We start from the raw sequence: 13,796 nt of genomic DNA, 5'->3' as shown, positions 1-13,796 counted from the left end.
GAGGGTTTTGCTGAGACTGGGAGGGAGGCTAAAAGCCAGAGGGCTGAAGCCTGGGATGGGGGAACACGGGCAGAGGAAAGCTGAAATTTGTGTAGAGCTTTCCTTGCATTCCCCCTGCCTGCTGCTCTTTGCTGCCTGTGATCACAAGCTGATAGGGATCTCCTGACCTGTGAGGTGCCTGTGTGAGAGACACCTGAAGGTGCCTCACTTGGTCAGCACAGTGAGGCCGAGCAAGCCCCGCTGGAGCGGCGGCGGTGCCATACGGCAGTGACTCGGGCAGGTGGCTGGCACTGCAGGTGTCAGGACAGGCAGAGCTGGGTACCAGGCTGGCAATCAATAATGCAAAGAGTCAGTCACGTGTCCTTGCTGGCTGTCGCAGGATTCCTCTCTCCCCCAGAGTCTGGTTACTTCCAGAGATCAAGTTCCAGCCTATCGGCTGGTGAATTATTAAACTCCATCAGTGCTCCCTTTGTACCACGTCTGTCTTCCTGCTGTCCTTCCTTGCTGGTGACAGGCTCTTTCCATCCAGCTGGCTGTGCAGAAGCAGAGTCCTCCAGGCCAGAATAGCACTTTGTACTCTCCTTTGCTCCTTGCTTCTCTGTGGGAGACTGAATAGGCTCCAGAGATGGATCTGTCCTACAGATCCACCATCTCCATCTACAAGGTGAGTGTGGGCATCTTAAGGCTGCTCCTGAGTGCATATGGGAGACGTGTGGGTGGGAGATGAGTGTTTTCTGCCAAAGGCTCCCTTGGGTGGACAGCTGAGGGTTGAATCCGTTCCCAGGCTGTACTGCAGCAGCTCCTGTGGGTTCTGGGCTGTGTTTGGGGGCAGGAGGAGATGGCAGTGTGAGTCCTAAGGGCAGATTTTGGAAGGAACTTGGCAGACGGAGTGGTTTGGACATGGAGCGTGGAGGGTGACACACCTTGGTTGCTGGCAGGAAGATGTTTGATCGACCATTTTGCCCCTCCCTTGAAAGAGTCTCTGATCTCATAAATGCTTCCCTACACACATCAGTCCTGATCCAAGGGGGGGAAGGGCTGACAGAAGCGAGGGATTGCTTACTCCAGTCTCTGGTCTTCTCTGTAGTCAATGGACGCCTTTGGTAATTGCAAATAAAAGCAGAGAAGCTGGTTGTCCATCCCTTTTCTTACTAAGCTGCTGAGTCTGGCAGTGCACCGTGTCCTGGCCAGGAAAATGTTGTGTTCATGCCTGGATAATAAGCAGTGGCTCTGGGGTGAGGGAAAAGGCTGCTCAGATGCCCATGCAACTACTCCCCTGCCTGCAGTAGGTATGGGCCCTTGGGAGAAAGTCATCTTCATTTAGGCAACCACTTGGCTCTGCAGTGGCCTACCTTGGCCTCTGGCAGGGCTCCTCTCCTGGCTGCCTTGGGAAGGCTAAGGACAGCTGAAGTTGCTAGCCGGTCCCGACGCAGGGAGCTGGCTGTGGTTGGCTGTACATTGCCCCCATTCCAGTGCTCCAGAGGGGGCTCTCACCCAGCCAAACCACAGCACAGAGGTCTTGACCTGCTGAGGTCTCTGGGCATGAGGAAGAATGGCATTAACGTGCTCCTGCCTGGCCACAGAGTATCCTGGAGCAGTTCAACCCTGCGCTGGAGAACCTGGTGTACCTGGGGAACAACTACCTGCGTGCCTTCCACGGTGAGTAGGGTCCCCCACAGCCAGAGCTCTGGATCACAGTGATGCACCCAGCCTGGGCATCCCCTATCCCCTCACCCAGGACAAGGGTGCTAGTCTGCCACCTCTGACGTGTCCTGAGCTGCCCTTAAGCACTCCAGCTTCAGGACCCACTGCTGATGGGGAGAGATGGGGTGCTTATATAGGCAAAGCACCAGGAGGTGACTGTTGCTGGAGCTGGTGATGGCGGGAAGGCAGGCTGGACCCTTACCACCCCTCTCCTCTCCCCAACAGCATTATCCAAAGCAGCTGAAGTGTATTTTAAGGCAATTGAGAAGATTGGGGAGCAAGCACTGCAGAGTTCCACCTCACACATGCTGGGTAAGGCTCTCCTGCACGTCATGTTCTCTCCTGTGGTGAGCCACAGTCACGATTTTTTGAGCTTCTCCCTTAGTTGGTCCATTTCCAGGTACTGGGGCAAGAAAGACACTTCCTCTGAATGGTGTCTCTCTGTAATAGGCCCTGCCCAGGTGAAGCCAGTCAAATTTATTGTGTGTCCTTGAATATTTCTCACAGTTCCAGCACTCTTCCCTGTATCTGTCTGAGATCACTGAGTGTACTCAGCTCCTGTGATGGACCTCTCACAGAAGTCAGTCCCTGTTGAGGCATCCCGCCCCCAGAGATGAAACTTTCATCATGGAGGAAGCATTTTTCTCCTCCTTGGAGGTGTGAGGGAAAAGCCAGGGAGCATGCACTGACAACAACTGATGAGGTTTTGTCCTCCTGAGTCTGCAGCTGGCTGGAATGGCAACCTGGGGCTGAGGGACTCGTACTCAGCAGTGTAAATAACTCTGCAGCCTGGCGGCAACTGCTGGAAATGTGGTCAGGGAACTGCTCCACTGCTAGACATATTAGAATAAAGCTTCTAGCATATGTGCTCCTTCTGCAGATTCTTTTTGTCATCTGCACCTCCCAGCCAGCACCTCTGCTCCCTGTCATAAGTCTCTTCCTTCCCTGGTTTCATAATGCCAACACCAGTGAAGCGGGACCATGCACAGCATTGGAGCAGATGCTGGAGCTGCCTTCCCATAGGACACCCAGAAATCTTCAGGGCAGCTGGGAAGCCATCGAGGTTAGAAATGGGACCTGTAGGGGCTGTGGCAAGGCAGAAACCCAGCGCTCAGAGGTGAGGCTTCCTGCTAACATCTGGGGCTGTAGCAGAGCACTGGTCCAGCAACCATGTGGGCTGGACTAGCCCTGCATTGGCAGTGCCTGGGAAGGAAGGCTACTGGGGTGCAGAGAGCAGGGCTTTGTGAAATCTCTTGGACTTCCACAGCTGTGTATTATCAGCCTGAGCTGCATGCTGCTGGTCTGCCTCCTTGGGCACACAAGAAAATGGCCACACGACTTTTTCACCTTCTCCTGTCTTTTTCCCCCAAAGGTGAAATTCTGATGCAGATGTCTGACACGCAGAGATTACTGAGCTCTGATTTGGAAGTTGTGGTGAGTGGTTTTCCCAAGGGCTGGTGGAGGTGGAGAATAAAGTGATTTCCTTACTGATAGCTTATCAGTATTTACCATATTCACCCCATCAGGTGCCCTCATACATGCCTGCAGAGAGGTGCCTGCTTCCCTGCTGCATGTGGCAGAGGAGGGTTACAGGGCTGACATGCCCAGAGCCTGGCTGCGAGCCACCTGCTCAGCACGTTTTATGAGCCACCCCTTATCAAAGTGCATGCAACATGCCATATAGTGAAGGGATAAAGGTGATGGCTCCTTCCCCTCTTTCAGGCTCAGACCTTCCACGTGGACCTGCTGCAGCATATGGAGAAGAACAGCAAAATGGATGTGCAGTTTATCAGTGTATGTGATGAACTCCCTTCTCCTCCTCAGCTCTTTTGTTTCCCTCTCTCCTTCACCCAAGGGGTTTTGCTTCAACACTTGAGGTGTTTCTGTGGTTCTTCTCAGCAGGAGAAGAATCTTACCTTCTCCCGTCATGGAACAAACTCCCCTTGTTCAGCTGATTTGTTTTAGCTGAGAGCTAGAGGTGGCTGTTCTCTGTGCAGTGGAACTTTCCAAAATGCCTCAGTAGGACTGTGAGACTCAGCATTTCAAAAGCAGAGTTCCCAGCTTCCCTGAACCACAGGCTCTGCCTGTCTGTGGGTCCTGTGCTGCCATGGCCCAGCTGGCCATGCTAGTGGGTAGCATCACAGTGGAGGACAGAGGGATCCAGCGCTGGGGCAGCTGGGTGCCATCCTAGCTCTGGAGACCTAGAGGTTCATCAGCACTCTTGAGCCATTTAAAATCAAAGGAAAGGCAAAGAAAGACAGTTTATAAGAGGTCCGGGTGAAGCCTGATTGCAGGTGTACTCAGATGTCCAAGCACCTATCAGAGCAGGACCCTTTCTGACTCACAGTGTGGCTAGGTGTCTGGTTCCTTTCTGAGCCTGGTTTCTCCCTGGCAGGAGAGCCAGAAGCAATACGAGCTGGAGTACCAGCGAAGAGCCACCAACCTGGATAAGTGCATGGCAGAGCTGTGGAGAATGGAGAGGGCTCGTGACAAAAATGCCCGGGAGATGAAGGTAAGCAGTGATTGCAGGAAGGGGAGCTGGTAATAAGAACTGGATGATTTCTTGGGAGCCAGGGCTGATTTCTCAGCAGCCTTAACCAAGGGGTTGCCCCAATGATCAAAAGGTAGAAGGCTTATCTCGAAGGTAGGACACTCTTATTCTACAGGATGCTACTAACCTGTGATACTCACTCCTGCCAAGCCCTTTCCTCATTTAGGAACTTCAGGAAGCAGACTCTGCTCTAGCTCCTCTCTACTGCTCCAGCACTGCAAGTGGACTGGGAAGTTGATAAACATGATGAACCTTTCCAACCCTTCCCCTGAGTCCACTCTGCTGGATTTTCATTGATCACTTCCTCCCTTTTTTTCTCTGTGACACAGGAGAACGTGATCCGACTGCGCTCGGAGATGCAGGTGTTCGTCTCTGAGAGCCAGAGGGAGGCTGAGCTGGAGGAGAAACGCCGCTACCGCTTCCTGGCTGAAAAGCACCAGATGCTCTACAACACTCTCCTCCAGTTTTACAGCAGGGTACAGCCCTGACATGCTGGGGAGCAGAGCTGGGGGAGCAGACAGCAGGGCTGGAGGTGGAGCATGCAGGCAGGAGGGAGCCAGGGCTGAGCCATCCCATAGGTGAAGGATGCATCTGTGCATGGACTGGGCAGGAAACTATTTTGGTTCTTTCTGTGAGGTTCAAGCTGGCTGTACTAGGCTGGGAGGACATGTCGGGCTGAGGATGGTGCTGCCATGGGCTTAGTTGGATATGTGAGTGATGGAGGAGGGAAGGGTGCTGTAGGTGTTTATAGCAGGGTCTTTGGTACCAGGGAATCTCTGCTGGAGGGTGCCATCCTGGAAATTCTGATAATTCCTGCCATTCTGGCCATTCCCACAAGCCAGATTGTGGGAGGACCTGGTCTGTAATGTGTGTGTAAGCCCTAGGATTCCTCTGTAGCTGGTCTGCCCTGTCCATCACCCCCTCTTCTCTCTCTCTCCCCAGGCTCGGAGCATGATCCAGACCAAAGCACCACGGTGGAAGGAGCAGCTGGAAGCCAGCCGTAACCCCTCAAACAGCCACTCACAGGGGCTGCTCTCAGCCTCCCATGGCCAGGGGTATCCATCAGGACGGCTCACACCCACCCACCTTGAGATGGTGAGGAGCCCACAGACAGCCTAACCTTGTTTGGTGAAATGCTGGAACGGGTTCCCCAGAGAGGTGGTGGATGCCCCATCCTTGGAAACATTCAAGGTCAGGTTGAAATGAGCTGTGAGAAACTTGATCTGATTGAAGACATCCCTGCTCATTGCAGGCAGTTGGAGTAGATGACCTTTAAAGGTTCCTTCCAACTCAAAATATTCAATGGTTCTTTGGTGATGAGGCTGCAGGGCAGAAAACCATGTCTGCTTGGCCAACCATGGTGCTTGCTGCCTTGTCCAGGTCCAGTGGCCTTTTCTGGCCAAGATGAAGAGTAGCCTGTGTATGGGCTGAAATGGAGGAATGTGCTGAGTTTGGCTTTCTAAGAGGGACTGCATACCTCTCAGAGCATCTCCTGCCTAACACAGCCTTTGTGGATGTGTGTTCAGCCCCCTTTCTTTCCAACAGTCCCAGAGACCCCTTGGGGAATTTCCTTCTTCTATGACTGGAAGTAGATCCAGCATCTTCTCTCCGGACCCTCCAGAAATGAGAATGTCTCCTCAGCCAGAGTCTCCCAGGCAGCCACTGCGGAGGACACCATCAGCAGCCAGTATGACCCATATCTGGGAGCAGTGCTGTGGGGAGACACGGGTTGGAGCTCCCTGAGAAGAGGGTTGGGTCTGGGAAGGGGTCACCACTCTATCAGACCACCAGACCTCAGATGCATTCCTGAGCATGGTGAGAGGACTGTGCCTACGGGAGCTATAGAGGGCAAGGCTGAATAGAAGCCTTCAGGACAGAGTCCATCCAAGGCAAGGCCAGGCTATGTGAGGTGAGGAGCCTACGAATATGCAATTTTAAAGGCTCCTTGAACTGCAAGAACTGGTTCTTGCTAGAATTCTCATTTTACTAAAGCACCTTCTTTCATACTACCAGATTAAATATTAGCTTGTCCTATGAAACCCAGCCACTTAACCCATGACACACCTGCTTTTCCTTCCTGAGAGATTTCAGCCTAAAGTTTTTAAAAGAAGTTAAAAAAGGACAGGGAGAGAGAGAAATTACCCAAATAATCTGTAGCTCTAGCAGGTCAGGAAGAGAACTGTCAGGCAGGGAGGGCATCAGTCAGGGCATGCAGTGCTTATGCTCTAGGCATTTGGCCAAAGAGGACACAGTGCAAAACAAATGTGTTTGGCTTGAATTAATTCTCGCCTGCAGGATGCTTACCCTGCATTTCACATAGTGTGCTTCGCCCTCTCCCTGAAAAGCTATCTGCTCATCCACTGGAGTAATTACTTGACTGGGAAAGCACTGGTCCCTTTGGGGCAGTGTGTTGGGTCTTGCAGGAAGATGCCACACCCTTGGGATGCCTCCCCACAGGTTTGCTTCCTACGGGCCGTACATCCCGTTCGGGTTCCTTTGGCGAGGCCAGCAGCGGCAGCAAGGGCAGAAAGAAGAGTGGCACAACAAGAGTTCAGGCCATTGTGCCCCACACGACGGGTGCCAACCGGACCCTGCTGCGGTTTGAACCTGGGGATGTCATCACAGTGCTGATGCTGGAGGCGCAGAACGGCTGGCTCTACGGCAAACTGGAGGGCTCATCCACGTACGTGACTCTGCTGCTGTAAACTGGCTAGATGCAGGCTTGTTGAGCCTGGAGCAGGAAGGGTTAAGCCCAAAATTATCACCCCCCTCACCTCCTAATGTGGCCTGGGCACGATGTCCCACCATCTCAGTGGGAGAATGCTGTCTTTAGTATTGGGGGCTCTCCATGCCAAGAAGATGCAGTGTGGCATGGATGGGCTGCCTGAGAAATCTCCAGGGGCTTTGGCTGGAAGAGCCAGGGATGCAGTGGCTCCTGGCTTGCATGACTGAGTGATTCCTGTCATGAGATCCAGCTCAGGGCCATGAACTGCTGGAGTTACCTGAGAGGCTTTGCATTTCTGAGCTCATGCTGCAACTGCTGCCATAGCCTCCAGCACAGGCAGGGCATGGAAACTGCTGCACCCAGCACTTACTGAATTACTCCCTGTGGCACTGCCAGCTAACATCTGTGCGTAAAGCCTGCCCTGTTCCACACAGGACGTGGTCTGCAGGAATGCGTACAGATGTGAGATGAACAAAAGCAGTGCCTTTCTTTGGGTGGCTGTTTCTGGAGTGGAGCTGCTGTCAAGTCCGTGGACAAGTTTTCCACAGCTTCCTTGTGATTGCAGTTGATTGGAGGATCTCTTGCACCAACATTACTCCCAGGAGCACAGGTTTTGCACAGGTCCCAAGATAAGTGAGTCCTGCTCCAAGCTCAAGGTCTCTCCCATGATAACCAGTGCCCCACCTATGAGTGAAAGAAGTGCAGGAGCCCTGTCACATACACTAGTGGCAAAGGTGGCTTGATTGATGTGAAGGATGGGTGCAGGTCAGAAGTGTTTGGCAACTGGATCTGAAGAACCACAAATCATGGTTGCCTGGACCTCATTTGTTCTGTTCCTGTGCCCTAGGTGTGGCTGGTTTCCTGAAGCTTATGTCAAGCCTTTGGAGAACACGAAGGAGATGGAGGAGCCAGACACCAGGTAAAAGGATGGCAATTGGCCAGGCAGGAGTTCCTGGTATACCACAAATGCCAGTGGGGTAATTGTTTAGAGTGTGCCCCATGGAGAGCTGCAGGACTCCCATGCTGGAGAACCTGCCAAGAGCCTCATCGTGCCCTGGGATCTTGCAGGCTTCCCTGGGCAGCTCCCATAAGATGTGCAATGTCATCTCAAAGGTCCTTGCAAATGGGTTGGTCCAAGACACATGTATTTCCTTCAGAGACATGCCATGTTGTGCTAGCACCTGTGCTGTTCCTTGATCCTGGCTCTTTGACTCCCACCTCACTGTCTTCTCCTCTTGCTCAGGTCCTTCCCACTGCGAAGCAGCCATAGTATGGATGACATTCTGGATCGTCCCAGCACTCCGTCCTCCAGCAATTACTGGCCTGCTGGTGCCCAGCCCAGCTTGCCTAACCCACCTCCCCTGTCAGTGGGTGCCAGCAGTCACCAGAGTGGCGTGGTCACCCCAGTCAATTCTGGCTCCAAGGTGAGTGCAGGAGCAGTGACTGGCAGGTGTGAGTGAAGTGGGCCACATCTGACTTTCATCCTCCAAGGCACACCTTTTCTGCTTTGGCCAGAAGAGACAGAAAATCACCTTTCTGATGTTGGTGAAGGGACCTGCTGATTTCCTGAGTCTTGTTAGCAGAAGCCTGTTCACATGCCACCTTGTCTGATGACCTCTGCCAGTCTTCCTGTTGTGTGCAGATTCTCTGTGCCTGGCTTTGCTCCCCCAAGGGACTGCTTGCCCCTGTTCTTCTCATTTCTCTCTCTTTTTGCTCACCAGGGACCCTTCAGTTCAGTCCTTTTCTCCATGACCTCCCAGCCTGATTTCTGGTGGCTCCAGGGCAGCACTTCTTTCTGCTAATAGTAGGACCATGGAGTGACCAGGCTGGTCTGGGAGTGGGTGACCAGCTAACAGAGATGCCATCCTTCTCCCTTCAGAGAATGGAGAGGAGTTTCATAGTATTCCTCTTTTAAATTCAGACGAGGGTTGGCTTAAAGTCACAGCGGGGGTAGGGAAAGGTTGGGAGCAAAGGCTGAGAGCACAGCTATTTTTGAGAGCATTAGAACAAGTTGTGTCCAACCCATGGTTTATGGGTGGGATACTGAGAAGGAAGTCCTGCACTTACTGCTTCCAACAGTAGGGAATTGACAAGGGAGAACCAAGTTAAAGGTGAGGACCTGGAGGAGGAAGGAACAGTGCTGCCCATGGGGCATTACTTGCTCAGTCTCACAGAGGGCTGGAAAACCTTTTCCATGGTCACTGGTTCCAAGCCAGAGCAAGGTTGCAAGCAATTGGACATCTCAAAGAACTGAAAACTGCAACATTTAATCATTCTTTTTTTTCCCTTTATGTCCTGCTCAGTGGTTTCAGGTAGCCTCAGGCTGCGCAACACAGGGAAACAGCCTCTGCAGCCTTTCTGCCCCTCTGGGTCATGGGGTTTTCATCCTGTCCCAGGGCTAGGATGTAGGGATAGACCTGGGATTGACTCATGAATTGTGTGTAGCATTTGGAGTGGCATGGCAGAGTGTGGAACCTCCCTAGGAAGGAGGGAAAGATTAATTGAGAAAGACAGCCTTGCTTTAAATGTCATGACCAAGACATCCCCCAGCTGAGCCACAAACAAATGGGTGTGATTTCCCAGCTGGATCCCAGATAGCCACGTGTGTCTTTCCTGACTGCCACCAGAGTATTTTAGTAGGTCAGAGTAAGTACTTTAACTGGCCAAGAATAAGGGCCACAGGGCCTAGGTGTGACTTTGTCCATCAAGTTTGTCCACTTCTAAATAATATGTGGAGTAGGGTAGGTAGGTGCAGCTCTGGAGTTCCCCATGGACTCAGGAAGCACATGAGGGCAGGGATGACAGACTTTTTGACAGGATCTGTGGGCAATATGAGGGGGCATCTCTGGCTGCGCTGGAGAGTGAAATGTAGCTCAGATTGTCACTGTTTGCTGTGCTCTTCAGATATGACATTTTGGGAATCTGAGTAATCTCCTTTCTTCCTCAAAACAAAGGAAGATGTCCTAGGGGAGTAAGGAACCTGCAGTGTAGGCCCAACTCCCCCCTCCAACAAAATTCAGGATATTATCTACAGTGGGAAATTCGTGGACTTCCGCAAAGCTGGAATGAATAAGGAGTCAGAGCCCTGTTAAGAGGACTTGTGCTCCTACCTGACCTAAGTGTTTTGTGAAATCTTCCTCCATGTGTGCAGTGTCTCCTGCCCTAGTTTTTTCTCTCTGTTCTCCACTCCAGATTTCTCACTGCTGCTTTTCTTTTCACTGCAGAAATCAGGAGTATTTGACCAGCCCCCTGAACTTTTCCCACGGTGAGTAAGATGTGGAATTCTGCTCTTCAATCATCTGATGGAGGGGAGTATTATTACAATGCTATTATTATTTAATCTTTTGGATTATCAAATGTGGGAGGAACAAAGAAGTGTCTGGGGAAAAGCAATGCACAGCCTACCTTCCAGGACAGGAGGCAGAGGTGGTCCATTCTGGCCTCTGCTGACTGGGAAGGTCCTATCCTGACTCAGATAAAATGAGGTAGGACCTGAGCATTCTGAACACATGTCCAGACCCACGTGTTCCTTCCCATCCATCCTGGAAGGGTCACAATAGCAGCTTGCAGCCTGAGTGTGGAGCTACACGACTGTGCATCTCTGCCTGCTTGGAAAGGGCTGAGACATATGGAAAGGGCTGAGGTATAAAAGGACGTGGCTTTGAGTTCTGATGAGTCAGGTCTGCAAAGACGAGTCTTGCCATAAATCCCTGGTTTTCATCCCCCTGCAGCTGAGTCTCCGTGTTTCTGGTGTTTCTGTTTCTGGTGCTGTGGCCTTTTTCTGCTCCCTGACTCCTTGCTTGGAGGGTTGGTGTACACCCTACAAGTGTAGAGTGCTATCATGAAGGATGGCCATGTGCTAATGTCCCTTCTTCATCATTTGGAAGAGGGAGGGTGAGAAGCCCTCAGGGGAGCCCAGGGGGAACCACATAAGAATATGCAGCAGGGTATGTTAAGGATAGAGAAAACATCATCAGGAATGAGCTTTAGCACACTCCCCACCTTGGCATGGTGGTAATTGCAACAGGACTAAGCAGCGTTTGCTTGGTCACAGAGATCCCTGCATGGCATTTGCAGAGTTTCTGACAGCTGCCTGTTTCCTTTCCCATTCCAGAGGTACCAACCCCTTTGCCACAGTCAAGCTGCGCCCCACAGTCACCAATGACCGCTCGGCACCCATCATCCGATGAAACAGCTCCAGGGGCAGAGAAGAATTTCAGCAGAGAAGGAGGAGGAGAAGTGATAATGCTGTGACCTCCAGCTGGGCAGCAAACTAGTGCTACCACTCATGGAGTGAACTCTTTTCCCCTCCCATACCTCTGGGACAATGGGACCCATCTCACCTGGGTGTCTGGTGTGCTTTAGCCAGAAGCAGAACCCTGCTGCCCTTCCTGGATTGATCCCTGCTCCCCTCCTCTTGGGGTGTTACTCTATTTGAGTGGGAGGGAGCAGTCTGGTGTTATTGGTGCTGGTGGCCTGGAAGAGGGTTGATGCTGGAGGTGGGCTGGCTAAGATCATCTGCAGCCAGGGCAGTGCTGTTGGGATGCTGAAGGTGAAGCTTTGTTATCCCTGCTGTGGGCAGAGAAGAACTCTCACCAAACAGTTCCTTTGCCACCAGAAGAACGAACCCCAAAAGAGAAGGCTACAAGAAGGCTTCCAGTGATGTGGTCCACCTGACAGGGTCTGGTCTTGGCCCCTTCAACAACTGTGTCCATTTGTAGCAGCACCTACCCCTTCTCACCCCAGGTGTAGCCCCATACCTTGCTGGGCAGTGCTGGGGCAAGGCAGGGGCAGGTCACAATGTCCAGCACCACTGCCCTGTCCCTTCATGTACTGTCCTGTGGAAAATAGATGGGGGTTTAAAAATAAAATGGAGAATGCATCTTCTGTGTCCATTTCAGTGGCTGGGACGTCACCTCAGTCACAGGATGCAGGGGGAGGAATGCAACCCTCCAGGCACACCCCACCAGCACTGGGGCCATGACAGCTGCCCAAGGTTGTGGTGCTGGACACTGCAGTGCCGTGAATCCAGATGGGGCAGCCACCAGCCCAGGCATCTGGGGTGGATGTGGAGGGCACAGGAGGGTTGCACTGCCCACTGTTGGCTGTCCCCAAGTCCCCCTGTCTGTCCTGTTGCCTGAGGGCAGCAAGGACCCTTGGCCATTTTCTCCTCACCCACTGCTGGAACATGTGCCCTGGGTACCCCAGGGCTGCTCGGGGCAGGGGAAGAACATTTCCCTAGGGCCTGTGGGGACCTTACCAATCTAGGAACACCCTATGTGTGCCGTGAGAGGCAGAGTGAGCAAGGGATGGAGCGCTAGTGATGGCCAGGGCTTAGCTGATTAGCCTTATTAATAGCCATTAAACCCTGGCTATGAGTGTGGCCAAGCCCCCGCAGCCCCCCTGCTGCTGAGGGCCTTCAGGGGGTTACAGCCCAGGGCTTTTCCTCCCCAAAGCACCACGTGGGCTGAGCCCCAGCCCCCTCCCTTGAAGTAAAAGGGCTCCCCCATTTGTGGCCAGAGACTGGCTTGTCCCCGGTGCCTGCCAGAGCTCCTTCTGTGAGTCAGCCACTCACAGGGAGGGTTGTTTTTGAGAGGGGGTTATTGAGCTGCCCAGAGTGGGCAGGATCTGGTCCTTTGAGCCATGGCTGGCAGCGACTCCTTGGCTGCTCCTTCTCTGCTGGGCACACGCCCTGCAAAACCATGCCACTGCTTCTCCATTGTGAGTGCCAGTTGAGGAAGGTCTAAAAGCAGCTGCTTCACCTATTTTGCCCCTAACTGAATTATGGGCACATGGTCTCCTCCTCCACTGCCTCCCTCCCCAGCATCCTTGCTATCCCCAGCACCTAACACCCCTCATCCTGCTTTTTCCTGTCTTGATCCCTCCGACTGAATCTACCCCTGCCAGGCTGCCCTGCTCTTCTGGGGAAAACGCAAGGAGCCCCTGGGCAGCGGGATTACCGGGGGATTCAGGCTGTGGCAGGCAGCCACCTCGTCCCCATTGGCTAGAAAAGCCTCTTAAAAGTGGAGAAGTGCTTTCTGCCCGCTCAGCGCCTGCTGGTCTCTGCCGACCTGAAACCATAAGCAGCTCCTGACCCACATCCACGCTGGGAGTGCCGTGGGACACTACCTGCACCCACAGGAGGCAAGAGGGTGCCCCACACAGGGTGTCCCCCCATATCTGCCGCAGACAGCTTTGCTGTGCATCCACTGGAACTGGAGGGAAGCAAGCTGAGAGGGGGATTAGCTGTCTTGTGAGGACGTAGCTGCTCTGAAGGAAGGAGTGGAGCACAAGAGACTGCTCGACAGGTGCTAGATTCCTGCAGGCATTGTCCTGTGCCCACCATGGAGAAAAGATCCAACAGGACCATCTAACCAGACACCCTCATCCACAGCCGGGAAGTGCCAGCCAGTGGAGAAGGAAGTGCTGCTGACGGATCTGCTCAGTCCTCAGCTTGTTCTTGGGAGGTCATTGTTTCATTGCACAGGTCAGTGGTGTGGAGGATGCTTGCACCCTCGCTCCAGCAGCCAACAAGACAGTTCATCCCAGGCCTGCTCTCATTGAATTATCTAACAAATGCTTTCCCAGGGGGTTGCCTGTGGGTTGGAGAGGTGGGTGGCAGGAATGCTCTTGCTTTCAATAGACTCCTCACCCCATCTGTACTGCACGGAGGTACTAAAAGCATTTAGGTGGACCCTTGTGGGTGCAGCTTGTCTGGCACAGTGGGGATTTTCTGGGCAATATCCAGCAGTGGCTGCACTGTGTCCTCTGTGTGTCCACGGACTGGAAGCCACAGCTGAACCTGCTGTGGTCTTC

At 53.0% G+C, this 13,796-nt stretch overlaps 1 protein-coding gene across 1 annotated transcript; it reads left to right on the top strand.

Moving 5' to 3' along the window:
* The first annotated feature begins 1,955 nt into the window (after positions 1-1,955).
* Positions 1,956-11,862, top strand: BAIAP2L2 (BAR/IMD domain containing adaptor protein 2 like 2). The gene is made up of 12 exons (XM_066320010.1): positions 1,956-2,016; positions 3,077-3,138; positions 3,427-3,498; positions 4,100-4,216; positions 4,585-4,731; positions 5,198-5,350; positions 5,801-5,942; positions 6,713-6,938; positions 7,828-7,899; positions 8,224-8,404; positions 10,205-10,245; positions 11,095-11,862. The coding sequence occupies exons 1-12, from the start codon at positions 2,010-2,012 to the stop codon at positions 11,168-11,170; spliced, it is 1,296 nt and encodes a 431-aa protein (XP_066176107.1). The 5' UTR covers positions 1,956-2,009; the 3' UTR covers positions 11,171-11,862.
* Positions 11,863-13,796: the final 1,934 nt, after the last annotated feature.

This window comes from Sylvia atricapilla, chromosome 5 (assembly GCF_009819655.1).
Source record: "Sylvia atricapilla isolate bSylAtr1 chromosome 5, bSylAtr1.pri, whole genome shotgun sequence".
In the NCBI taxonomy this organism is placed as follows: Eukaryota; Metazoa; Chordata; class Aves; order Passeriformes; family Sylviidae; genus Sylvia; species Sylvia atricapilla.
Note: the sequence above shows the minus strand (reverse complement) of the source record. Positions and strands in the feature narration are given on the sequence as shown.